This window comes from Giraffa tippelskirchi, chromosome 3 (genome assembly GCF_054371585.1).
Source record: "Giraffa tippelskirchi isolate mGirTip1 chromosome 3, T2T-mGirTip1v1.2.pri, whole genome shotgun sequence".
In the NCBI taxonomy this organism is placed as follows: domain Eukaryota; kingdom Metazoa; phylum Chordata; class Mammalia; order Artiodactyla; family Giraffidae; genus Giraffa; species Giraffa tippelskirchi.
This window is the reverse complement of record NC_137277.1, coordinates 40,398,330-40,424,588: the sequence shown is the minus strand read 5'-3', so window position 1 is coordinate 40,424,588 and position 26,259 is coordinate 40,398,330. Positions and strand designations below refer to the sequence as shown.

Below are 26,259 nucleotides of genomic sequence, written 5' to 3'. Positions count from 1 at the left end.
TGCCAGCAAGCTCTATTTTCAGCAACTACCATATCCATGACTTTTCTAGCTCCTATTTGGGGGAAAGGGGACTGAGAGGAGGAAAGCTTTCACTTTGCCTTTCATTTGTCTAATGTTCTGCCAAATGTTAACTTCATTGGAAAGAAAACCAATACTCTGGGGATTCAGATCTAAGATCTTGGTGGTAGAGGGATGGACAAAGCTTAGGCAATTTCTCAATGAGACAACTATCAATCAGCACAGCAAGAAATGGTCTTAAGTAGGATGATCATGGGATTCCCAAGTGGCTCAGTTGTAAAGAATGCACTTGCCAAGGCAGGAGACACAAGAGATGTGGAGTTCAATCCTTGGGTAGGGAAGAAACCCTGGAGGAGGAATTAGCAACCCATTCTAGTATTCTCGCCAAGAAAATCCCATAGACAGAGAAGCCTGATGGGTTACAGTCCCTAGGGTCACAAAAGAGTTAGATACAACTGAGTGCACACATGCACACATACATACACAAATATACACACAGGATGATCATAGGTCAAGTTTGCAGCTCAAGACAACCCGTTTCAGCACAATTATGAATTCACATCCCTTCAATTCAAGGTATCTCGATTTGGATTATATTATAAATGGTAATGACCCTTTTATTATTATGGCAGTTTTTATCACAACTTAGTAAACTTAAATGAACTTCTGAAACTGTTCCTAGCAGTGTGACCTGCCTGAATTATTTCATGAGCTCAAACAGTACAAGTTATCTGAACAAACCAAGTTGTCAACCCTGATATACCAGTATGGAACTGTATCAAACTGTTAACTGACCATTTCAAAAACAGTAGATATAATTTTGTTTGTTTCCCACCACCCCTTAACAGATTGTTTGACAGCTAGCTAAGCTACTATTTGGAACATTTGTGAATCATTTGCCAACCTCCCTGCCCCGAAATTTCTGACTGTGTCATTAATTTAAGGGTTGCATCCATTAAGACGAGGGTGAGGGGCAGACACCTTTTAAAAGTACTTTATAGAAATGCATGGCACTAAGTTATATCCCAGTACAGACATTGTGATAAACCAAAAAAATTTTAATACCAACACTTAAATTACCTACAATCCCTCACTCTAGCTTCATTCACTGTGCCTCGTTTTTGAAAGAAAGCAAAAGGTTACAGTGGATATTAGTCAAGTCACAAATACCAAGACATATTATGTGAAATAGCTGCCTAAAAAAAAAAAAGAATACTCCCTTCCCCCACAAGGCACCATCTGATTTAGTTTCACATAGGTCTTTTGTGAGTGGCTCAGGAGAAATAAGAGTACTGGCTGCTCTAAAGGTCAGACAGACAAGTTCTGGCTTTGCTATATACTTGCCAACTAGTCATGTGATATAGAAAAAAAATTTTTTTAATCACTAAATCTCAAAATTCTCTTTCGTGAACCATAAAATAGAAGTAACATTACCTACATCAGTATTACATGAAATAAGTAAAAAATTTTGTGAAGGTGGTCTGCAAAATGTGAAGTTCTATATAAGTGCAGAATTTTATAAAGTTTAAAATTTCAACCTTTATCTATGCCTGTCATTATCGTTTAAATACACACACTTTACTGAAATATAAGGCTGAAAACTTCTGCAAAATAAGCCTTACAGATCTTCAAAGGAAAAAAAAAAGATGCTTTCAGATCAAATTCTTAAAATATTTGAAACTTATTTGTAAAATTAAATACATTAATTTACTATGATAAAGTTTCACTTGTTTTATCAGATTAAAGTCAAGAAAATTTTAAAATATTTCATACTCCCTTGACCACCCTATTAAACAACTATGAAAAGACTGTATGGAGTTTCAGTGGATTTGCTTGTACTAAAATCCAAAATTTGCTCAATTACTTGTGTTCTTCCCCATACTAGAATTCAAATTGAGACCTTTTCATACAAAGGTGAAAAGAGTGCCTAGAAATGTCCACAGTAAGAATTTACCCTATCACCATCTCAAACTGCACCGATTCATGATTTCATCCTATTCCATAGTTTTGTAAACCAACAAAATAGACTGAAATAATGCCCAATATGCACAATACTGTACTGTGCATATACAAAACTATATATAGTGTACTTGCACAAAAGTATACACAAAAGAGCAACTACTTTAAATACAAAAACCAAAACGAGGAGGAATTTTCTAACTGCATTATCCAATTCTGTTTATGATTAGGTAGGAGGAAAAAACATATTCAATAAAGTTAGTTGAAACAGCAAAAATTACTGACTTATAGTCAAAGGATTGATAATTAGCCTGTGCTTTTAAACTCATTACTAAGTTAACTTACCCACCCTTTTTCCCTAACAAGCTGGACATTAAGGTGTTGATTCAAAAAATGCACCCCACCCCTCAGAATAAGTCAGAGATGGGGCTCTGGTGTCTTAAAAGGGGCGCTCTCAAGCAGTCAGAATAGATGCATTCCTGGTGTTGCAATCACAGACTGAATCAAACGTAACCCATCAAAATTTTACCCCTCCCTTATGTGGAGGTAATCATCACACGGAGAAGAGAAGTGAGGAAAGGACAAAACCAGCAACTACCCTACAACCCAAATGTAGTTTATGCGGACCCCTCTATTCTCAAAAAATGTAAAAAGTACTCATTTCCCCACCACTACCCCTCATATGCTTCATATACATGATGCGAAATTAAGACTTCAGGAATGCTAAAAGATGATCCACTTAATATGGCTATGAATGATAAAAAAAACTATCCCTGACACTACTGTTGTTACGTAACAGAAGGCTAGATTTAATCTTGAAAGTCGACCACCCTAGCCCCAAACTTCTGTACTTTTTCTGTCTGCAATCCCAAACTGTCCATTTCCTGAAGGCCGCTTAGTTCGTCCTCCAGTACCATTAAATAGTCTCTATCAATCGATTCCAATTCTCCAGTACAGAATTAATGATGCTACCAAAAAGTGTAAGTATTAGGTTCAACATAAATGTGCAAAATAAAAACATAAAGTACTGCAGAAACAAAAGGAAAAGCCAATATTTATACCCAACTACTCCAAACCAAATCGTCAAATGTATTTTTCACCTTTCCCATACTTGATAAATTGTTTGATAACTAAAACCATGCAATCATTTTTTGTTACCACAAACAAAACTGAATTATTGCACCCAATTAAGGAATGGACACAGGTACAGACTGATTCCTAATGATTGTCTTCCTCTTCTTCCTTTCCAGTGAATCCCTTCCAATTTTGTGCCCAACAATCAAAGGAGTTCCGCTCCACCTGGTAGATCTTATATCCCACCCCCACCACCACCTTTTGATCCTGAAGGGCACCTCTAACATTTAATCAATGCTAAGGACGTGGCTCTACAGTCCTGTGTTGAATAACCAACTAAGCCTTTGGTCAAAAACGCTCAACACTCAATTTCAAAGTATGATTTCACACTGAACTGTCACTTACTCGGAAGCTACAATCACGAGCTTCCAATCAGTTTTTAAAACAAGTTCTTAAAAAAAAAAACACACAACTTTCCTTTCTGGTGACCACAGCAGTTTTACTCAGAGACTAAATCCCTACAGAAGAGAAAACATTCCAATATAATTTCGAGTTTCTTCCCAAGGGCAGTGATAGATTAAGAGGGGAACTTATTTGGGGCAAGAGGAGAAGAAAAACACTTTCATTACAAGTACACCCACCCACAGTTATTTTGACTTTTAAATACTGAAATAAAGACAAATCTGACCTTGAGCTGTACTTCCCCATCATATCCTCCTCCGCCTCCTAACAAGAATCTTGTTCAATACAAAGAGCAATTTAAGGATTTATGAAACGAAACTTAGAGATATTTACTAAATTTTGAGTTCAAGGTCTTTTCTCCTAATTTTCAAATTCCCAAATCCTAATGAATGATGACATACATGGACTAGCCCTGGGGCTATTCACGTGACGAAAGGCATTCAAGGAAAGTCCCCACACAGCATTTTGAAGTGGCTTAATTCAAGATCAATGACACCTGAATCCAACCATATCTCCTCCTACAACAGCATTAAAAACATAAAAACCATATGATTTTTTGTTTTGATAATGCTAGTTTAACGGATGTGGAGTCAATTCACGTACCCAGGTCCAAAATGGGGGGAAGAGGACCCAAGTCGGGAGGGGCAATTTTAAAAAGCAGCAGTTTGGGACTGACCGAACAGACATAAGGACCATTTCAATAAAGTCCTGAAAAATGACTATAGCACCTTTAAAAACAAAGGAGCAATGAAAGAAGAAAAACTGTTCAAATCTGTACATAAAACCGTTTATTAAAAATGGAGGGAAGAAAACAAGATCTGCCGAGATCCCTTATGTTCTTAATAGAAAAACCCAAGTCTCTGCTGAGTGCCTTGGGATTGGTAAAGATCCCCAATGATGGAAGAACACCCATTCTAAGCCAGGGGAGTCAACCAAAATTAGTCACTAAACGTTATTTGAAAAAACTTTATTTTTCAACAGGTCATTCCATTTGTCATAATGCTGCGTATAGACAGGAAAGTCATCATTTTTAAATACCGATAGACTGAGGCACAGGCATGGGAAAGGCACTGAGAGAGAGTCATGAGCTCCTTGTTTCCTGTTCCATGTTCTACAGTTTATGGAGCCCAGAAAATGGTAACAGAAACTTCGAGTTCTCCGGGGTAAGTCTGAGGAGAGGGAGCGTGAGGGACGTTTTTCTAGAGCTCCCTAGAAAAAGGCGAGACTGAACGGGAAACCTAAAAAACGCCACTACAAGGTGTGCCGGCCTAAGGGAAGGAAATCCGATCGTAGCATCTCAGCTGGCCTCCGCCCAAGGATGAACTGCAGTGATTCCCACTCTCTCCCTCCTTCCCCCACCCCCATCTAAGGCTGCCCCTCACCACAAGCCCGGAGAAGCCCTCCGCTCGTAAGGGTTCTCCTTTGTGAGACTCCAAAGCCGCCGCCCCACATTGGGCCTCCAGGGAAAAGCCACCGCCCCCACCCGCCATATTTCCCTGAAAGGCGCCCGCGCTCCAGCTCCCGGTCGCCCCTCTCCCCCATGTGGCGGGTGTTTCTTCCTTCATCACGCCACCCAATTGTTCACCACGTCCCAAAACCGGCCCAGAAGCTCCCCTGGGGATTGCTCGCCCGGAGACAGCACCAGCCATCTCCTCCCCCTCCCCCGCCCCAGGACTCGCCCTCCCCCCAGCCGCCATTTTACAACCAACTCCTCCACCCCATGGCCTTGGCCTCCGAGCTCTCCTGTGTCTGCAGATGAGGACGCCCAAGGGGTCAAATTCCTGGGCCTGGAGCCTCCTACCGCTCTGGGAGCCCACAGGCTATTTCCTGCTTCCCGAATCCACATCCCCGGGCCGGGCTCGGCGACGATGCCGCCATTTTGTCTCCCGCTCCCGGCCTCTGTGGGCGGCGGCAGAGGGTCCGAGAATTCCAGCCCCCCGTTGCCCCCCCAACTCACCGTCATATCGCTCAGCCTGCTCGGCCAGCTTCGCCTGGTACACCAGATCCTCCCGATCATCCATAGCGGCAGCGGCTCCGGCAGGGTCTGCGCGACGGATGGAAGCGGATAGCGTCTCCGACTCTCAGCCTCTCGCTCCGCGTCCGGGCAGGAAAAATGGCGGCGCCTCAATCCGGGACTTCCGCCTGCGCACGCGGACAACTGCTCAGCTCTATGGCAACCGCTCCCTGGCAACTGGCGCGGGGGGCGGGTCCGGATGCTCCGCGCCCGAGGAGGTTGGAACCAGTTAGACGCCCCTCCTCCGTGAGCTCAGCGGCCGCTTGAGGCGGGAACGGCTTCTGCGGGGAGGGAGAGCGACCCGAGGGAGCGAGCGAGGCCAGGTGAGGCCGGCCTGGACCGCTCCAGAAGACAGTGAACGGCAGAGCCTGGACTGCGGGCAGAGCCTGGACTGCGGGCAGAGAAACCAAAGGCTGTTAAAGTTTTTGTAATGACAAGCCTTTTTCTCTGAAGCTGACTCCTCTCCTGTTTTCTCAGCCAAGCTCAGTCCTGGGCCTCATTCAGGACCCTGCTGATAGGGGGAGGAGGGGTTCAGTTTTCACACGTCACCTTCGCACTTTGCAGTCTTTTTCTGTTCCTCTCCCTTGGCCTTTTTTTTCCCCTTAGGCCCGCCATGGAGTAGGAACAGAGAAGTTCCTAGAAAAGTCTGGTCTGGAGTCCAAGGTGCAGAAGAGTAGGGCCGAGATCAGAATGAGGTCCAGGAGGCAGAAATGGAAAAGAATCCATTGGTCTGTACTGCTTCCCAGTGGATTCCTCGCACCCTTGTACTGAATACAGTATGCGGAATGTTGCAAGACTAAAGCTCAGGTAATTAGAACGTAAAATGTGTGGTAAAGTCTGCAATAAATGTAGAATAAGGAGACTTCCCTGGCTAAGACTCCACACTTCCTGTGCAGGGACCCCGTGTTCCATCCCTGGTCAGGGAACTAGATCCTTAACCGACAATTAAGACCCGCTGCAGCTAAATATGTTAAAAAAAAAAAAAATTTTTTTTTATTGTGGAATGAAAAGGTTGGAACTAAATTATGAAGAACCTTGAATGGCAAACTGACATGTTTGCACTCCAGTGGGCACAAGGAAGCTATTTTTTGATGATTTTGCATGGAGGATGACACCATCATAATTATTCTTTAGGAAGATTATTAAATATTGTAAAGCAGTGATTAAAGAACAGATAAATTATCAGGCTATTACATTAATACCACAGAAAGGTAATAGATGATAGCAGTGAAAATAGGAAGGAAAGGACAAATAGGATTAGAACTTCAGAGGGAAACCACAGGAGTTTGTAGCTAATCAGATGTGAAGATATTGGGAAGGGAAAAATATTCAAACTAACCTTCTACATTCCCACCCTGAGTCATTGGGATAATAAGTGGCAGTACCATTAACAAAAAAATAAGAGACTTAGACTTCTCTGGTGGTACAGTGGATAAGAATCCACCTGCCAATGCAGGAGAGAAAGGTTCAATCCCTGGTCTAGGAAGATTCCACATGCTACGGAGCAACTAAGCTCATGAGCCACAACTACTGAGCCCACGCTTTAGAGCTCATGATATGCAATGAGAAGGCACCACAGTGTGAAGATGGTATACCAAAACAAAGAGTAGCCCCCTACTTGCCCCAACTAGAGAAAGCCCTCGAACAGCAATGAAGACCCAGCTCAACCAAAAAAAATAGGAATGCTAGGAAAATTTACTGATGGAATGCAGAGGAAGACAAGTTCCTTTTATCACATGTTGGTTCTAAGGTTCTCAAAGATCACTCAAGTAGAAATAGCAGGCATGGAAAAGGGGAATGGCATTTCAAGCTGGAGGAAGGCTAGGAGGGAAGCAGCTAGAGAATGTGTGGAGGAGGAACAGGACAAACAAAACCTTGAAGAATGCTTACTTTTAAGTGATAGGAGAAAGCAGAAGCCAGCAAAGTTCGGCTCCTTAAGCCCCTTCACTTTTTTTTTTTTTTTTTTTGCCCCTTCACTTTTGTCTTATAAAATGTCAACAGTGAATGATTAAGGGTCAGAAGACCTGGACTGTAGCCCTAATTCCATAACTAAATAAATATGTGACCATCAGAAAGTTATTTCCACCTCTGAGCTTTATGTCAATCTGCAAAGTTAACTGGAGACCGTATGTTAGGCTACAAAACAAGTCTTACATTTAAAAGATTGAAATCACACAAAATCTCATATTGAAGCTAGAATCAATAAAAGAAGGAAAACTAGGAAAATTTCGAAGATGTGCAGAAATTAACACCCTCTAAACTAACTGATGGGTCGAAAAAGAAATCACAAGGAAAATTAGAAAATACCTTGAAATGAATAAAAATGAAAATACAATATACCAAAAAGTAGGAGGTGCAGCAAAAATTGTGCTAAGATGGAAATTTATAGCTGGAAATTTCTAACTTAAAAAGAAGGATCTATAAATGAAATGGGAGCACTAAACATGAAATAGAAAAGTGAAACTAGATAAAAGCTAAAGATAATCATATAGTCCAGTTGCTAGTTTACGTTTTCCAATTTCTTTTTTTTTTTGATGTTGTCAAGCCTTTATCAAGTGAAGCAGAAAAGCTTTTGTATATATACATATAAATACATATTTTAGAAAATCTATGAATTTTTGCCTAGCTAAAAAATTTAGGACATTTTGATTCCAATTGTTTGACTTAGTATGAATAGAATGCTAGATTTCTAATTTAAAAAATAGATATGCAACAAGCAACAAAGGATTACTGAATAGCCCAGGGAACTATAGTCAGTATCTTGTAATAACCTATAATGGAAAATAATCTGAAAAATAATATATGTGTATATGTATAACTGAATCACCTTGCTGTGCACCTGTAAGTCACTGTAAGTCAACAATACTTCAATAAAATATATAAAGAAAAAAAGATCTAAAAGAAATCTCACATATTAGAAAGCCTGAGTCATTGCTCCTACATTCACATACTTCAAAGCTTTATTAAAAATATTTGGATCCCCATGAAGCCCTGCTGTACCCAAGTTTACCAGGAGATCTGGGTAGGAATGGAGTTGATGGGCTTTATCATTTATAAAATCAGGAGTACTGATAAAAGAAGTAAAGTTTTGAAAGTTTCTAGTTCAGCGCCTACTCATGGTCATCTTTAACCAGCTTTACTTGGAAAGAACATCAGTCTGGTTGTAGATTTCAGCAAGCTGTGTCGAATGGGAACCTGTGCTGTCCTCCCAGCATGAATAAATGTACCTGTGAGATGAACACTGCCTGCACAGGTGTTCCTGCCTTAGCCCCGTGCCCATCGTGCTCTGAGTACATCTTTGTGATGCAGTAGGTCTCATTGAGCCATCCCATCCTTAGGAAACCTAAGGATGAGGGATTGAGGAGTAAATATGTCAATTAGCAGGTAGGAGTTAGGGATTGGATCTAGGCACTCACCTCTGGTGTTCAATAAATATTTGTTAAAGGTGGGGGATAAATGGAAATTTCTATTTGGAATTTATAAATATACACTACTATATGCAAAATAGATAAACAAGGACCTACTGTATAGCACTGAGAACTATATTTAATATCTCATAATAACCTGTAATAGAAAAGAATCTGACTATATATTAAAGTTATATATATATAACTGATTTGGCTTTGATGTACAGTTGAAATATTGCACATCAATTATACTTCAGTTAAAAATATATTTGTTGCAACTTCCCTGGTGGTCCAGTGGTCAAGACTGCCTGCTCTGGTCAGGTAACAGCATATGTGCATGAAAGTGACCTAAATGAATGGAAGACACTCTGTGTTCCTGGATCAGAAAATAACAGTATTGTTCAGATAACATTACTACACAAAGTGATCTGCATAATCAATGCAATCTCTATCAAAATCCCAATGGCATTTTTTGCAGAAATGAAATGAAACAGCTGTCCTCTAGAAATCTCTCCATGGGTTTTTCTGGTGGCTCAGTGTTAGAGAATTCGCCTGCCAATTTAGGAGAAGCAAATTCAATCCCTGGGTCGGGAAGATTACCCGGAGAAAGCAATGTCAACCCACTTCAGTATTCTTGCCTGGGAAATCCCATGGGCAGAAGAGCCTGGTGGACTACAGTCCGTGGGGTCACAGAAGAGTTGGATACAACTTAGGGACTGACTATACAACAGCAAGAAATCACTTCCAGACATGTCACAGCAGCTAAGGTGATGGGCTCTTCTTCCTTGGGTTCCATGGCTCCTTATCACCTGTGCAATGTGAATCGATTACTCAGCTTCTTTACACCTCAGTTTTCTCCCCTATAAAATGGGAACAGTATTTTCCTCACACAAATAAGAACTAAGTGGAAGGTTGGAAGAAAAAAAAATGATACTCAATGAACGTTAGCTATATTTATTAATGTTTCTATGGTTCGACCTTGAGTGAGAACCAGAAGTTAGTGTCATAAAATACAAGTGAAAGGAGTTCAAAAATAAGGGGTGGTCAAATTAAATTTTGCAAAGACATCAAGATTAGCACTGAGAAAAAGCCACTGGATATAGCAATTAGGTCATTACTGACCTTCATTCAAGAACAGTTTCAAAAGGGTGTTGGAAGCCAGACTGCATTTGGTTGAAGTACAAAGACAACAAAGTGGAAGCTGTAAGTGTAGAGCTCTCTTGAGAATAACTGTGAAAAGGTAGAAGGTGATCATTTAATTGGGGTGATGACCCCAATAGGGGTGGACAAATAACTGACTGAGTAGGTTCAAGGTTCGCAAAACTCACCCCACCTTACAAAGCCATCCATGCTGCCAAGTTGACCACAGAACACGCAGAGATTAGGAGTAATATCTTTTTAACCACTGGGTCTTCTCCCCTGAACACTGTTTCATATAGACTAAAGTCCATATGAAGGTGATACTTCAAAAACTGCTGAAAAGGCAGAAATCTTAAACCTTAGATTGATTGTCTGATCATACTGCCTGTTCTCTCAACCAATAGAACTAAAAGGGACAGAAACTGTTGACAGTGCAACAAAAATATAGAGAAACATTTTTGATATAGCACCTGGGATTATAAACAGATTAAAAAAAATTCATGATTCTCTACTGAGGGTGGCTCCCACAGTATGGCACTGCACTTCTCATGCTGCTGTGTTGATGGATACTCACCAACATCACCAGGTCAATCGATCACACCCCTAAATAGAAGTCTCTCAACTTTATTGAAAAGTCTGCTTTAATAGAAACAAGATCCGTGGTAGTGTACTAACCACTACAAGAAGGAAATGAGACGTTAAAAAATATGATTAGTCATTGCCTCCAGGAGCTTGCAGTTTAGGACTTATTTTCTTTTTAAAGGTCATAGTGTTTTTATTTGTAAAAATAAGTTATTTTTATTTTATACTTTTTTGAATTTAATTTTAACCATATATACACATATATATATTACCTTTACATTTTGATGTAATAAATAGAATCAACTTTACAGTTTAAATCTGATGAAAACTTCTCACAATATATGGTTAAGTATAAAAACCAAGAAATACAATCACATATTTAGTATTATTGCATTGGTAAAAATACAGTCATACTTGGAACAAAGATTAGAAAAATACATTAAAAGAATGCTAAAACAAATTTTGTTTAGGGATTACAGATGATTTATTTTTAGCTTTTTTATTTTCAAAACTTCTTGAATTATATATTACTTTTACAGGCTAACAAAGGTGAACTAAAAGAAATAAAAATAATTTACTGCTACAATATTGTTATGCAGACTGCTTTTTCCCCTTAATATATCATGACCATCTTTCCAATAGTATCTATAAAGATACCTTATTCTTTTTAATAGCTTTATGATATTCTCTTAAATCAGTGTTACATCATGTAACCGATCCTATATTGATCAACATTAAAGCTCTTTAAAATATTTTGTTTCTACAAATAATACGCATATCCCTTCCATCTTTACACATATACAAGGATATTTCTAGAGGGAAATAATTAAGTCAAAGAGTATGTGCACTTTTTTGGTAAATTTTATACCAATTTATACAAACAGAAAAGTGTACAAATTTTAAGTGCACAAATGAATGATATTTCACCAAATGAAAGTAGCTCACATAAACTGCATCCCATTCCAGAAGCAGAATATTGCTTAAGGGCCAGAAGTTTCCTGTGTATGCACACTTTTATTTTTACAATTGTTGTGAAATTGCTTTTCGAAAATGTTCAATGAATCTACACATAACCCAATAGTATTTGAGACTGCCGGGTTCTCACATCCTGTACAACACAGGATTTATCATACTTTAAATTTTTGATAATTTGGTAGGTGAGATGAGAATTATGTCTCATTAACTTGCCTTTTTGGGGTTTAATGAGGTGGAGGATTTTATTTGTGTATTTCTATAAATTGTCTATTACTAATCTTGTTAATTTTTCTACTGAGTTATCTTTTTCTTATTATGTACAGGAATTCTTTATTTTATAGATGCTACCCCCTTTGGTTCTTATATATGATGCAAATATTTTCTCATTGTGATTTGTCCTTTATGCTGACTTTTAAACTGAAGAAGTTTCAAACTTCAAATATTTTGTTGTCACATCCTTCAGTCTTTTTCCTTTTGGGCCTCTCAGTTTTGTATCACGCTTTAATAGTCTTCTAGACATTTAGTTCAGTTCAGTTCAGTTGCTCAGTTGTGTCAGACTCTTTGCAGCCCCATGAACCGTAGCACGCCAGGCCTCCCTGGCCATCACCAACTCCCGGAGTTTACCCAAACTCATGTCCATCAAGTCAGTGATGCCATCCAACCATCTCATCCTCTGTCGTCCCCTTCTCTTCCTGCTCTCAATCTTTCCCAGCATCAGGGTCTTTTCAAATGAGTCAGCTCTTCGCATCAGGGGGCCAAAGTATTGGAGTTTCAGCTTCAACATCAGTCCTTCCAATGAACACCCAGGACTGATCTCCTTTAGGATGCACTGGATGGATCTCCGTGGAGTCCAAGGGACTCTGAAGAGTCGTCTCCAACACCACACTTCAAAAGCATCAATTCTTCGGCGCTCAGCTTTCTTTATAGTCCAGCTCTCACATCCATACATGACCACTGGAAAAACAATCAGTTCAGTTCAGTTCAGTCGCTCAGTCGTGTCCGACTCTTTGCGACCCCATGAATTGCAGCACACCAGGCCTCTCTGTCCATCACCAACTCCTGGAGTCTACCCAAACCCATGTCCATCAAGTCGGTGATGCCATCCAACCATCTCATCCTCTGTCATCCCCTTCTCCTCCTGCCCCCAATCCTACCCAGCATTAGGGTCTTTTCCAATGAGTCAACCCTTCGCATGAGGTGGCCAAAGTATTGGAGTTTCAGCTTCAACATCAGACCTTCCAATGAACCCAGGATTGATCTCTTTTAGGATGGATTGATTGGATCTCCTTGCAGTCCAAGGGACTCTCAAGAGTCTTCTCCAACACCACAGTTCAAAAGCATCAATTGTTCGGCGCTCAGCTTTCTTCACCGTCCAACTCTCACATCCATACATGACCACTGGAAAAACCACAGCCTTGACTAGATGGACTTTTGTTGGCAAAGTAATGTCTCTGCTTTTAAATATGCTATCGAGGTTGGCCATAACCTTCCTTCCAAGGAGTAAGCATCTTTTAATTTCATGGCTGCAGTCACCATCAGCAGTGATTCTGGAGCCCAAAAAAATAAAGTCTGACCCTGTTTCCACTGTTTCCCCATCTATTTCCCATGAAGTGATGGGACCAGATGCCATGATCTTAGTTTTCTGAACGTTGAGCTTTAAGCCAACTTTTTCACTCTCCTCTTTTACCTTCACCAAGAGGCTCTTTAGTTCTTCTTCACTTTCTGCCATAAGGGTGGTGTCATACGCATATCTGAGGTTATTGATATATCTCCCGGCAATCTTGATTCCAGCTTCTGTTTCCTGCAGCCCAGCGTTTCTCATGATGTACTCTGCATATAAGTTAAATAAGCAGGGTGACAATATACAGCCTTGACGTACTCCTTTTCCTATTTGGAACCAGTCTGTTGTTCCATGTCTAGTTCTAACTGTTGCTTCCTGACCTGCATACAGGTTTCTCAAGAGACAGGTCAGATGGTCTGGTATGCCCATCTCTTTCAGAATTTTCCACAGTTTATTGTGATCCACACAGTCAAAGGCTTTGGCATAGTCAATAAAGCAGAAATAGATGTTTTTCTGGAACTCTCTTGCTTTTTCGATGATCCAGCGGATATTGGCAATTTGATCTCTGGTTCCTCTGCCTTTTCTAAAACCAGCTTGAACATATGGAAGTTCACGGTTCACATATTGCTGAAGCCTGGCTTGGAGAATTTTGAGCATTACTTTGCTAGCATGTGAGATGAGTGCAATTGTGCGGTAGTTTGAGCATTCTTTGGCATTGCCTTTCTTTGGGATTGGAACGAAAACTGACCTTTTCCAGTCCTGTGGCCACTGCTGAGTTTTCCAAATTTGCTGGCATAACGAGTGCAGCACTTTCACAGCATCACCTTTGAGGATTTGAAATAGCTCAACTGGAATTCCATCACCTCCACTAGCTTTGTTCGTAGTGATGAAAAACCATAGCCTTGACTAAACGGACCTTTGTTGGCAAAGTAATGTCTCTGCTTTTTAATATGCTGTCTAGGTTGGTCATAACTTTCCTTCCAAGGAGTAAGCGTCTTTTAATTTCATGGCTGCAATCACCATCTGGAGTGATTTTGGAGCCCATAAAAGTAAAGTCAGCCACTGTTTCCACTGTTTCCCCATCTATTTGCCATGAAGAGATGGGATCGAATGCCATGATCTTAGTTTTCTGAATGTTGAGCTTTAAGCCAATTTTTTCACTCTCCTCTTTCACTTTCATCAAGAGGCTCTTTAGTTCTTCTTCACTTTCTGCCATAAGGGTGGTGTCATCTACATATCTGAGGTTATTGATATTTCTCCCAGCAATCTTGATTCTAGCCTGTGCTTCCTCCAGCCCAGCGTTTCTCATGATGTACTCTGCACAGAAGTTAAATAAGCAGGGTGACAATATACAGCCTTGACACACTCCATTTCCTATTTGGAACCAGTCTGTTGTTGGTCCATGTCAAGTTCTAACTGTTGCTTCCTGACCTGCATACAGGTTTCTCAAGAGGCAGGTCAGGTGGTCTGGTATGCCCATCTCTTTCAGAATTTTCCACAGTTTATTGTGATCCACACAGTCAAAGGCTTTGGCATAGTCAATAAAGCAGAAATAGATGTTTTTCTGGAACTCTCTTGCTTTTTTGATGATCCAACGGATGTTGGCAATTTGATCTCTGGTTCCTCTGCCTTTTCTAAAACCAGCATGAACATCTGGAAGTTCACGGTTCACGTATTGCTGAAGCCTGGCTTGAAGAATTTTAAGCATTACTTTGCTAGCGTGTGAGATGAGTGCAATTGTGTGGTAGTTTGAGCATTCTTTGGCATTGCCTTTCTTTGAGATTGGAATGAAAACTGACCTTTTCCAGTCCTGTGGCCACTGCTGAGTTTTCCAGATTTGCTGGCATATTGTGTGCAGCACTTTCACAGCATCATCTTTCAGGATTTCAAATAGCTCAACTGGAATTCCATCACCTCCACTAGCTTTGTTCGTAGTGATGCTAAGGCCCACTTGACTTCACATTCCAGGATGTCTGGCTCTAGGTGAGTGATCACACCATCGTGATTATCTGGGTCGTGAAGATCTTTTTTGTACAGTTCTTCTGTGTATTCTTGCCACCTCTTCTTAATATCTTCTACTTCTGTTAGGTCCCTACCATTTCTGTCCCTTTATTGAGCCCATCTTTGCATGAAATGTTCCCTTGGTATCTCTAATTTTCTTGAAGAGAGCTCTAGTCTTTCCCATTCTATTGTTTTCCTCTATTTCTTTGCATTGATTGCTGAGGAAGGCTTTCTTATCTCTCCTTGCTATTCTTTGGAACTCTGCATTCAAATGGGTATATCTTTCCTTTTCTCCTTTGCTTTTCACTTCCCTTCTTTTCACAACTATTTGTAAGGCCTCCTCAGACAGCCATTTTGCTTTTTTGCATTTCTTTTTCTAGACATTCAACAGAACAAAAATATCCACTTGTTCTTTCTTCCTGTTCTAATTTTGCTTTTAACATTTAGATCTTTAATATATTTAAAATTGTGTGTGTTGGAAAGGTAGACCTTAAAAAATCAATAAGCCTAATGCTATTATGTTTTGTTCATTATTTCTAAAATTGAGGGGCTTCCCTGGTTGTCCAGTGGTTAAGAATCTGCCTTGCAATGCAAGGGACACTGGTTCAATCCCTGGTCTGGGAAGGTCCCACATGCCTCAGGGCAACTATTGAGCCCACATGCTGCAACTACTGAAGCCTGCGCACCATACAGCCCGTGTTTTGCCACAAGGGAAACCACCACGATGAGAAGCCCACTACAACTAGAGAGTAGCCCCCGCTCTCCACAACTAGAGAAAAGCCTGCAGAGCAATGAAGACCCAGCACAGCCAAAAATATTAAAATTGATTTGAAAATGCCATCTTTACTATATGCCAAATTTTCTTATATCTGATTCGAGAATGTATTTAGAGCTGTTGATCCCTTATTTCAATGCTATTACTCATTGCAACAGCTTAAGAGCACATTTTCATACCCGGTACGATAAGTTTTCTCTAGAAAATTTCACTCATTTTATACTAGATGAACTGAAGAATTAACTTAAAAAGTTCTCCCAGGATTCACTTTGATTTTGATTGAGGTTGCCCTGAGTTTATAGATCAATTAGGGGAGAATTAGAAATCTTTTCAACGAGTCTTCCCACTCAAGAATATATTTCTCCCACTTTTTTCAAGTCTCTTTCATGTGATCTTTTTTTTTTCCGTTGTCATGCTGTGTCTTATAGGATCTTAGTTCTCCAACCAGGGATCAAACCCTGCAGTGGAAGCTCAGAGTCCTAACCACTGGACCTCCAGGGAATTCCCTCTTTTAAATGATTTTAATTTATTTATATAGTTAGATTAATAGAGATTTATAGAGATCTTACAAATTTCTAGTTAAATTTATTTCCAAGTATTTAGGAGGTTATTGGTATCATAAATGATATCAATATTATCATTTAATGGGCATTATTGTTGAATTCCTGATTTTAATGGGAATATATCTAGTATTTCACCACTAAGGGTTATCTGATAAATAGGTTTTTGAAAATCAAGTTAAAGAGATCCTTCTACTTCGTTTGTTTGTTTTAGCTGTCTTGGGTCTTTGTTGCTGTCTGCAGGCTTTCTATATCTGCAGTAAGCCAGGACTACACTCTAGTTGCAGCATGGGCTTCTCATTGCAGTGGCTTCTCTTGCTGCGGAAGACAGGCTCTAGTGCACACAGGGTTCAGAAGTTGTGGCTCTCAGGCTTAGTTGCCTTACAGCATATGGAATCTTTCCAAACCGGGGACTGAACCCGTGTCCCCTATATTTTCAGGTGGGTTCTTTTTTTTCTTTTGGCAGGCAAATTTTTAACCACTGGGCCACAAGGGAAGTCCAGATCCTTCTACTTCTAATCTGGCAAGTTTACTTAAAATCAGGGTTGATTTTCACTGGATGCTTTTTCAGGCTCCATTTATATACATATATATTGAACCCACACCCCCTGCAGTGGAAGCACACTCTTAATCACTAGACTGCCAGGCAAGTCCCATCAGGCTCCATTTTCATGAACTATGGTTTCTTCATTAATTAGTACATATAGCTAATTATTTCAACAGATTTCCTAACATGGAACCATGGTTGCAATGCTGAAATAACTTCTCCTTAGTTATATATATGATAGGCAGCCAGTGCCTGGATTTCATGGGGACACCCGCAAGAGTTCTTTGGCAGGTTCTCCAGGGGTTACACGGAGAAGGCAATGGCACCCCACTCCAGTACTCTTGCCTGGAAAATCCCATGGACGGAGGAGCCTGGCAGGCTACAGTCCATGGGGTCGCTAAGAGTCGGATATGGCTGAGCGACTTCACTTTCACTTTTCCCTTTCATGCACTGGAGAAGGAAATGGCAATCCACTCCAGTATTCTTGCCTGGAGAATCCCAAGGACGGCGGAGCCTGATGGGCTGCCGTCTATGGGGTCGCACAGAGTCGGACACGACTGAAGCGACTTAGCAGCAGCAGCAGCCAGGGGTTACAAGCAAGTTTCTTCAGCCCAGCAACTTATTGCTTTGTCCATTTGGTCCTTAGGAAAATACCCATGATCTTACTAAATAGGAGCGTATGCCAACATAGGAACGTATGGTGGCTCCCCTGGTACCCTCCCTCACTACTGCCGTCTCTCCTCAGTCCTCCAGTCCGGGGCCCAGAGAGGCGTGGGAACATGAGTCATCCATAGCATCTGCATCCTTCTACTCCTGTGGCTGATTCAGGTCAAGATCCTGCTGTTCTCCTGATCACTTGTAAAACCCATCGCTTCCAAACCTCTCAAGAGTCCGTAACACAGGAATAAGAAAGGATTATTGTAAAAGTGGCTTGAGGATAAGAGTATGTTAGAAAGAAGTTAGGTCTACACTTTATGCCATTCACCGATTATTTTTTAAATTTAATAAAGTAGGTTTAAGGACCAGCTTATCAAAATACTAGTATAAAACAGTCAAATGTCTGTCAGATCTGTGGAAGAATGCTTTTTCAGCACTGAAAGTAAAAATTGACTATTTGAATAAACAGTAAATCCAATAAATAAAATATGCACAGGATATAACCTGATAATTCATATATGAGGAAATTCAAGGGGTAAAAAAAATGGATAGATTCATTTTTACCAGTAATAAAGTGATTGAGATATACTTAACATTTTTAAATTCTTTTTTTTTAAGTGAAAAATTCAATTGTGGTAAAATACACATAGCAAAGTTAACATCTTAACCATTTTTAAGTATATAGTTCAGTAGTGTTAAGTATATTCACAATGCTATTGAAGATATACTTAGCAGCATACTAAATTATCTTTTAAAATTCAATGGTGCACTGGGATGACCCAGAGGGATGGGATGGGGAGGGAGGTGGAAGGGAGGTTCTGGAAGGGGAAAACATGTACACCTATGGTGGATTCATGTCAATGTATGGCAAAACAAATACAATACTGTAAAGTTAAAAAATAGAAAATAAACTAATTTAAAAAATAATAATAATTCCATCATAATGGATCCCAATTTGGAAAAAATAAAAAAAAATTCAATGGTGAGCCTCACTTTCTAGGTTATTCTGTTAGCAGTGTTGACATTTGGTAAACGTCTTTAGAAAGCAATATAGTTATGGTGGTAACAGCCATCATTCTGTAGTCCTACTCCTGGGAATTTGTGCTAAAAATAATTCAATTAGCTACATTCACAAATATATCTGTGACTATGGCAAATTATCACAAGCTTTGTCATTTACAACACAGATTTACTTTTATGATTCTGGTGGATTAGAAGTCCTAAAACCAACAGCAGGACTGTGTTCCTTCTAGAGGCTCAAAAAGAGAATCCACCTTCTTGCCATTTCCAACTTCTATAGTCTCCCTGCATTCCTTGACTGACTGCCACTCCCTCCATCTTTGGAGTGCTTCATTGCAACCTCTGATTCCATTGTTAAATCTCCTTTTTCTGATTCCTCTTGAGTCCGTCTTATGATTCCACTGGGCCCACCAAGATAATCCAGGGTAATTTCCCAGGTCAAGGTCTTTAATTTAATCACAACTGCAAAATCCCTTCTGTCATATAGGGTAACAAGTTCCAGGGATCAGGATGTAATCCTGACAAAACGTGGTCCGCTGGAGAAGGGAATGGCAAACCACTTCAGTATTCTTGCTTTGAGAATCCCATGAACAGTATGAAAAGGCAAAAAGATAGGACACTGAAAGATGACCTACTCTGGTCGGTAGGTGCCCAGTATGCTACTGGAGATCAGTGGAGAAATAACTCCAGACAAAATGAAGAGACGGAGCCAAAGCAAAAACAACACCCAGTTGTGGATGTGACTGGTGATGAAAGTAAAGTTCGATGCTGTAAAGAGCAATATTGCATAGGAACCTGGAATGTTAGGTACATGAATCAAGGTAAATTAGAAGTAGACAAACAGGAGATGGCAAGAGTACACTGACATTTTAGGAATCAGCGAACTAAAATGGGCTGGAATGGTGAATTTACCTCAGATGACCATTATATCTACTAATTTTGCTTGCTAAGCAGTGAGCCTCTAGGGCTGCATCTATATGTAAAGGGCACTTATTTTATGTCTCACAAAAGTTCACTCTGGGCTAACAGGGCCCTGGACACTCAACCTAAGGTAGCAGAGAAATGGTTACTGGGGAACATGAGATGGCACAAAATGCACAAAGCAAGAAAGTGAAGAAAGCACAAGACAAGAATCCCTTAGAAGAAATGGAGTAGCCCTCATAGTCAACAAGAGTCCAAAATGCAATACTTGGGTGCAGTCTCAAAAATGACAGAATGATCTCTGTTCATTTCCATGCAAACCATTCATTATCACAGTAATCCAAGTCTATGCCCCGACCAGTAACACTGAAGAAGCTGAATTTGAATGGTTCCATGAAGACCTACAAGAACTTCTAGAAATAACACCAAAAAAAAGATGTCCTTTTCATTATAGGGGACTGGAATACATAAGTAGGAAGTCAAGAGATACGTGGAGTAACAGGCAAATCTGGCCTTGGAGTACAGAATGAAGGAGGGCAAAGGCTAACAGAGTTTTGCCAAGAGAATGCACTGGTCATAGCAAACACCCTCTTCCAACAACACGAGAGAAGACTCTACACATGGACATCACCAGATGGTCAACACCGAAATCAGACTGATTATAATCTTCGCAGCTGGAGATGGAAAAGCTCTATACAGTCAGCAAAAACAAGACCGGGAGCTGACTGTGGCTCAGTGGAAGCGCAGTCTTATCCATTAGACCACCAGGGAAGTCCCTGAACCATTTGTTTTATAGAATATCTCACATCCTGGATCTCCAGCTCTTTGTAGTGTTATTTAACTTGTTCCTCTATTCTTCCTATTTCCTGTAAACTAATAGCCGGATGAGAGTCAGGTTCAATTTTGGGGGGTTTGAATACCTCAGAGGTGGTACTTGTTGTGAGCTTCCTGTTGTATCACATCAGAGACAATGTCCTGTTTGCTTTTAGTGATGCTCACAATGAAGAGACAATGTTTTTAAAATGGCCTTACTGAGATATAATTTACATACCACAGAATCCACCCACTTCAAGTATACTATTCAATGACTTTTACCTATTTACAGTTGTACAACCACTGCCACAATCCAATTTTAGAACATTTCCATCACATTAAAATGAAACTTTGAACCCATTTTGAGTCCATCTCCATTTCTACTCTCAGCCCCAGGCAATCATTAATCTATTTTCTGTCTCTATAGATTTGCCTTTTATAGAAACAAATCATATTTTGTGTGCTTCAGTGTTCTGGTCTCTCTGTTAACTCTCGGTTTCTGAACTCAATTCAGACATGTGAACCTAAGTCTTTGCTTTTTTCTTGCTCCTGGTTCTCTCAGTCCCTCATTTATTTTGATCCACTTGTAAGAACAGTGTTAACAATGTCTTGTGCTTTCTTCACCTTCTTGTTTCGTGCATTTTGTGCCATCTTATGTTCCCTAGTAACCATTTCTCTGCCACCTTAGGTTGAGTGTCCAAGGCCCTGTCAGCCCAGAGGGAACTTTTGTGAGACATAAAAAAGTGCCCTTTCCACATAGATGCAGCCCTAGAGGTTCACTGCTTAGCAAGCAAAATGTGCCTTTGAATTTAAAATGGTGCCTCCGGCAGGCAGACAAAGCCAAATCAGGGACTGGGACTGTTTCTCAGCTACCACAGTACAGGTTGGATTTCAACTTCACTCCTCCCTGCCTGGCATGTCCTTGGGAAGGGGATCACCTGCACATCTACACGCAGCAGCACTGCTGGTTGAGACGAGACATTCGGCTCTCCTTTTTAACAGTAAATAGAGGTTTACTCTTATTCATTCAACATTTATTTGCTGAGTGCTTTCCATGTCCTAATCAGGTGAGATGCTACAGATAAAAGCTAATAAAGTGGACACAGGCCCTTTCCATATGAAGCTTCCTGTCACTCTTTATTCTCAGTGACATTTTTCCAAGTGCCTTTCTTCCCAAACAGTCCCCATGGCCCAGTTCCAAACACCTACTTTAGCAGTACTAAAAATCATGATTACACATGCAGTGTTCAAATTACAAAATAAAATGAAGAAAAACTATGGATATTTGGGTATTGACTCACCCAGTGATGATGCTTCCTAGTAATGTGTGCTTCTTCACATATTTTAGTCAAATAGTTTCTTTGGGGTAGCTGTGCATATTCCAAAAATGGCTGGATTTGGTCACTCTTCCTATATCCACACCCCTTTGCAGTATGAACTTTACAGTTTCTCCCATCAAGAGGCAGTCTATTTTTTCACTCCTTGAATTTGAGCTGGCCTTGGGACTCGCTCTGATCAAAAGAAGGCAGTGTTATAAACATTGTGTCGGTTCTAAGGCTAAGCCTAAGAGGCCTTGTGTGATTCCATCTGTTCTCTTGGAACCCTGTCAATAGCCATGAGAACCAGTCCAGGCTACCCTGCTGGAGGATACAAGATCACAGGAAGCAGAGATTAAACTCTGCTGGCTGAGGGCCATTCAAGACCAGCCAGCCCCCAGCCAATTAGAAGCTGACCTCAGATATGTCAGTGAGATTAGCCCAGACCAGAACTGTCCAGCAGAACCAAAGGCAAACTGCTAAGCTGCAGAATTATAAGATAAATGATTCTTAAGTCACTACTACAGATGTGGTTTATCCTGCAGCAAAAGCTAACTGACACTGTAACCTTAAGTCCTAGGATTATTACTACCCGCTGCTCCCACTACACTTTTGATGATATCTAGCCCACCCATCCTGTGGTTCATTCTTTTGTTCAAAATACACACTCTGGGTATCTTGCTGTGTCTCAAGCAGGGCTGGGTGTTGGAAATACAATGAGATATCTTGGTCTTGTGACAGATATATGCACAGGCAATTTCAGTTCAGTGTGACAACTGTAGGCATATATTGCCAAGGGAAGACATGGGAACAGATAAGCCAAATTAGAGTGTAATTAGTGTAACTGAAGGTGAGACAGATAAAGACTGTACAAAAGCCTGGAGGGTTGAGCAAATGGATCGATCAGGTAAAGAAAAGACACAAACGCAGCACGGCTAGAGCCCAGAGTAGAGAAGGGAAAGTGAGAAGAGGGGAGGCTGGAGACAGGAGCAGGAACTAGAACATACAGAGTTCTGTATCCTCTGTAGAGGGAATTTAGGTATCTGCTGAGGGAGAATATAATCTAGTATAAATTATAGAAAGCTCACTAAGTTTGCAACAAACATAACAAAGGGGTTGGAGGGGCCAAAATTAAAGGCATCCTAGTGACTTTTGAGGTCATCCAGATGAGAAACATTGGCAGTCTGAACTAAGGCAGCAGCAGTGGGAAGGAGGTAAGCGGACTGATTTTAGATGCTCAGGAGTTAGGACTTAGTAAATGACTACTGGGATGAACTCTCCAGAGGAAGAATAAAAGATGGTCTCTGGGTTTTTGGCTTAGCCAAATGGCGACACTGAGACAGGGAATATGGATGAGGGGCTGATGCGGGAAGGGACAATGAATTCAGAGTTTGAGGTTCCTTCAAGATATCCAAAAGGTGTCCACTAGGCAGTTGGATATATCTAAGACCAGACAATATTCTATTTATTTGTCCATCATCTAACTTGAAAAAAAAAAAAAAAATAGCAGGTGGCTAATAGTTGAGGAGCTTAGGGACTAGAGTGTCTTGCAATGGAAGAACCAGGGCTTTGGAAAGACAGTGAGAGAACAGAAAGGCTAGAAGGTAGTGGTCAGAGAGTAAGATGTTTTAAGAGTCCAGGGATATCACAGTACAAGATAATGGATTTGAGGTGGTCAAAAAAGTGAGAATCCAAGGTGATGAAAATGGTAACCCCAGATGACAGCAGATCTTGGCAAAATGAAACACTGAGAACCAGATGACCAAAAATAAATGAGAAGAAATTTGATTGGGACAGTAAAGACAGTAGGGAGCCTAACAGGTTGGTAAATCTTCAAAGATAAGAGTCCAAAAATGGGGGATGCATGGTCAGAGAAGACTCAGTACAGCTTGAGGATGACAGTAATAAAATGAGAGGTCATCAAGAAGGCTTACATTTCGGACAGTTAGAAAGATGACAGGAAGGGGAGCTCTGGAAGGGGCTGGTTGGCACCAGCTGTCCTGGTATGGATTGTTTTTGCTTCAGAATTCAATTTCCCTGGAGAAAAGAGCAGCAGCCCTGCAGCAGTGTTTCTCTAAAGGGGAGACCAGGGATAGAGTTGCCAAGTTCAGCAAATAAAAATACAGGATGCCCAGTTAAATTTCCATTTCAGGCATTACATATGTCATATTTACACTAAAAAATTACTTGTCGGGTATCTGAAGCATCTTATTATTTCTACAAAGCTTTGGCATCATGTGGCCCTAACACTTTGCCAGATGGTCAACCTCTCACCTATTCAATTTGCCTCCCTTGTATTAGCTGGAGTAGGCTGGCTAATTCAACCTTAAAACATACAGTTGAACAAAAGTTTATTTTTTGCTAGCTAAGCAGGTCACCGGGCTCCCCAGGTGGCTCAGATGATAAAAAATCCACCTGCAACATGGGAAACCCAGGTTCGATTCCTGGCTCAGGAAGGTCCCCTGGAGAAGGAAATAGCAACCCACTCCAGTATTCTTGCCTGGAGAATTTCACGGACAAAGGAGCCTGACAGGTTGCAGTTCATGAGGTCACAAAGAGTTAGACACAAGTAAGTGACTAACACTTTCACTTTTTCAAACTGGTCATCAAGCCAAGGTGCCCCTCTCAGTGTAGTCACTTTGAGCTCCTGTGGATGAAGGCTCTACCCTGGGTGTCATCGCCATTCCTTCCTGATAGAAAGGAAGAGCATGGAGGAGCTCCTAGAGGAGGCATCTAGAGGCCAGGCCTGAAAGTGGTGCAGGCGCTTCTGTGCATAGTGCATTGGCTGCACTCAATCACATGGTCATGTGTAATGCAAGGGAGCCTGGGAAACATAGTGTGCACAGGAAGACAAGACGATGGCTTTGAGTGAACAATCTGCCACACCCCTTGTATCAGTCTATCCATGGATTTCCTAGGGATCAAGATTCTGGATCAATAATCTCTGCATGAGAAGAACAGGTACCCACACATAAACCATATCCTAACTGCTACTGAAAATGCTGATCGGGGACAGAGTTAAAGATCATTACATGCATTCCTTTTTCCCTAGACATCAAGTTTTTTTCATAGCTAAAAGTGGTACCTATCAAACAGATCTCACTAGAAATAAGAAAAAGTCAACCCTGTTGGTCCAAATTCTAGCTGCTAGTCTACCAAGTTGTGTGTTTTATCTTTGCATTACGATGAAATTTACCACAAACCATCCCAAACAACTCATGTTATCCCTTGGTTCTTCCTTACGTAAATGTTGGTTGCTGTAAAAACAAAAAGGCCTGCCATTGATCAAAGGGCAGAGCTTGCCAAGGAACAAGAAACAACTAGATGGTTCAGGCATAAACCTAACCCTGCACGCATGTTTATTTAACAAGGGAAATAAGAAATTGGAGCAATTTCTTATTGAAAATAAAAAGTCAAAGTAGAAGAACTTGATTCTAAGAGTAAAGATGTGGCCAAAGAATTTACATAAACTGCTTCCTCTGCTTGCATTCTTTTTGGGGGATGGTACCTGGCTTTCTCCTTTTTTCTTGTTGTATCACAAGGCTCACAAAAGGATTTGGGCCTCAGACTTGGGACAATTTTGTCTACTTTCTACCTACTCTGACATTAGAGAGGGGCCAACGCCGTTTATCACAATGCACAGAGAATTCAAGAGGGCCCTGCCTCCCTTAGGCGCTTTCTTGGGTTGCCACCTCTGAGGTCTGTTACTGACAGACCTAAATGACAACAGGATAAGGTATGACTACTCTGAATATTGTTTAGGCTATTAAGCTACTTCTATTACTGGTATTTTAGAACAAGATAATTCTGACATTTTTGTTAATTCATTCTTTTTGAAAATATCATCAAAACTAGAAATTACAATACAACCAGTGAATAATCTTCACTGTATGAATATAGCTTTCCTCTAAGTGATCCATTCACCTCTCCTTCTATGCGGGGAAAAAGTAAAACAAGACAGGAAAGCACCAGAGCTCTCAAGACTGGGCTTTGTCAAGCATTTCACATTTTAGAAACAGAATGACCTATGGAACTGGGTTTTACTTTAACCAAAACTAAAAATGAACCTACAGCCTTGGACCATACCCAAGACCAGGGGTGCTGGAGATAGCAGCTGAGAGGTAACCAGTCAGGTCCCTACCCTAGACTCAAATCCTGCCAAGGAAAACATTATTCGATCAACCAATATATATTTTCTGCTGTGAGTCAGGCTCTGTGCTGGGCTCTGGAGATGATGAACAAATTAGATGTGGCTCCTGTCCTGATGGAATTGATTTACAGTCTAAGGTAGGAGGTGGAATAAAATCAGAGAAATAACAACAATCTGAGAGGAGTGCTGAGAAGGGACTTAAGAGATCAGGGAAGACATCTCTTGAGAAAGCAACATTTAAGCCAGAATTGAGTGGAGGCAAGTTAAGCTCGCTTTCGACCTGTATCCCAAAAGAATCCTTAAGTCT

At 40.7% G+C, this 26,259-nt stretch overlaps 1 protein-coding gene and 1 long non-coding RNA gene across 4 annotated transcripts in view; one reads left to right on the top strand and one right to left on the bottom strand.

The window, feature by feature from the left end:
• YWHAE (tyrosine 3-monooxygenase/tryptophan 5-monooxygenase activation protein epsilon) overlaps nt 1-5,644 on the bottom strand; it is a 35,801-nt gene extending 30,157 nt beyond the window's left edge. For all 3 annotated transcript variants that reach the window (XM_081580123.1, XM_081580126.1, XM_081580124.1), the window contains exon 1: nt 5,471-5,644. In XM_081580123.1, coding sequence (XP_081436249.1) covers nt 5,471-5,534 — 64 coding nt within the window. In that variant the 5' untranslated portion in view covers nt 5,535-5,644. The remainder of the gene's footprint in view (nt 1-5,470) is intronic.
• LOC145542070 (uncharacterized) lies at nt 5,133-18,323 on the top strand. Its single transcript, XR_014079567.1, has 3 exons — nt 5,133-5,850; nt 6,134-6,334; nt 17,821-18,323. It is a non-coding gene; the product is annotated as an uncharacterized LOC145542070 (long non-coding RNA).
• The last annotated feature ends 7,936 nt before the right edge of the window (nt 18,324-26,259 follow it).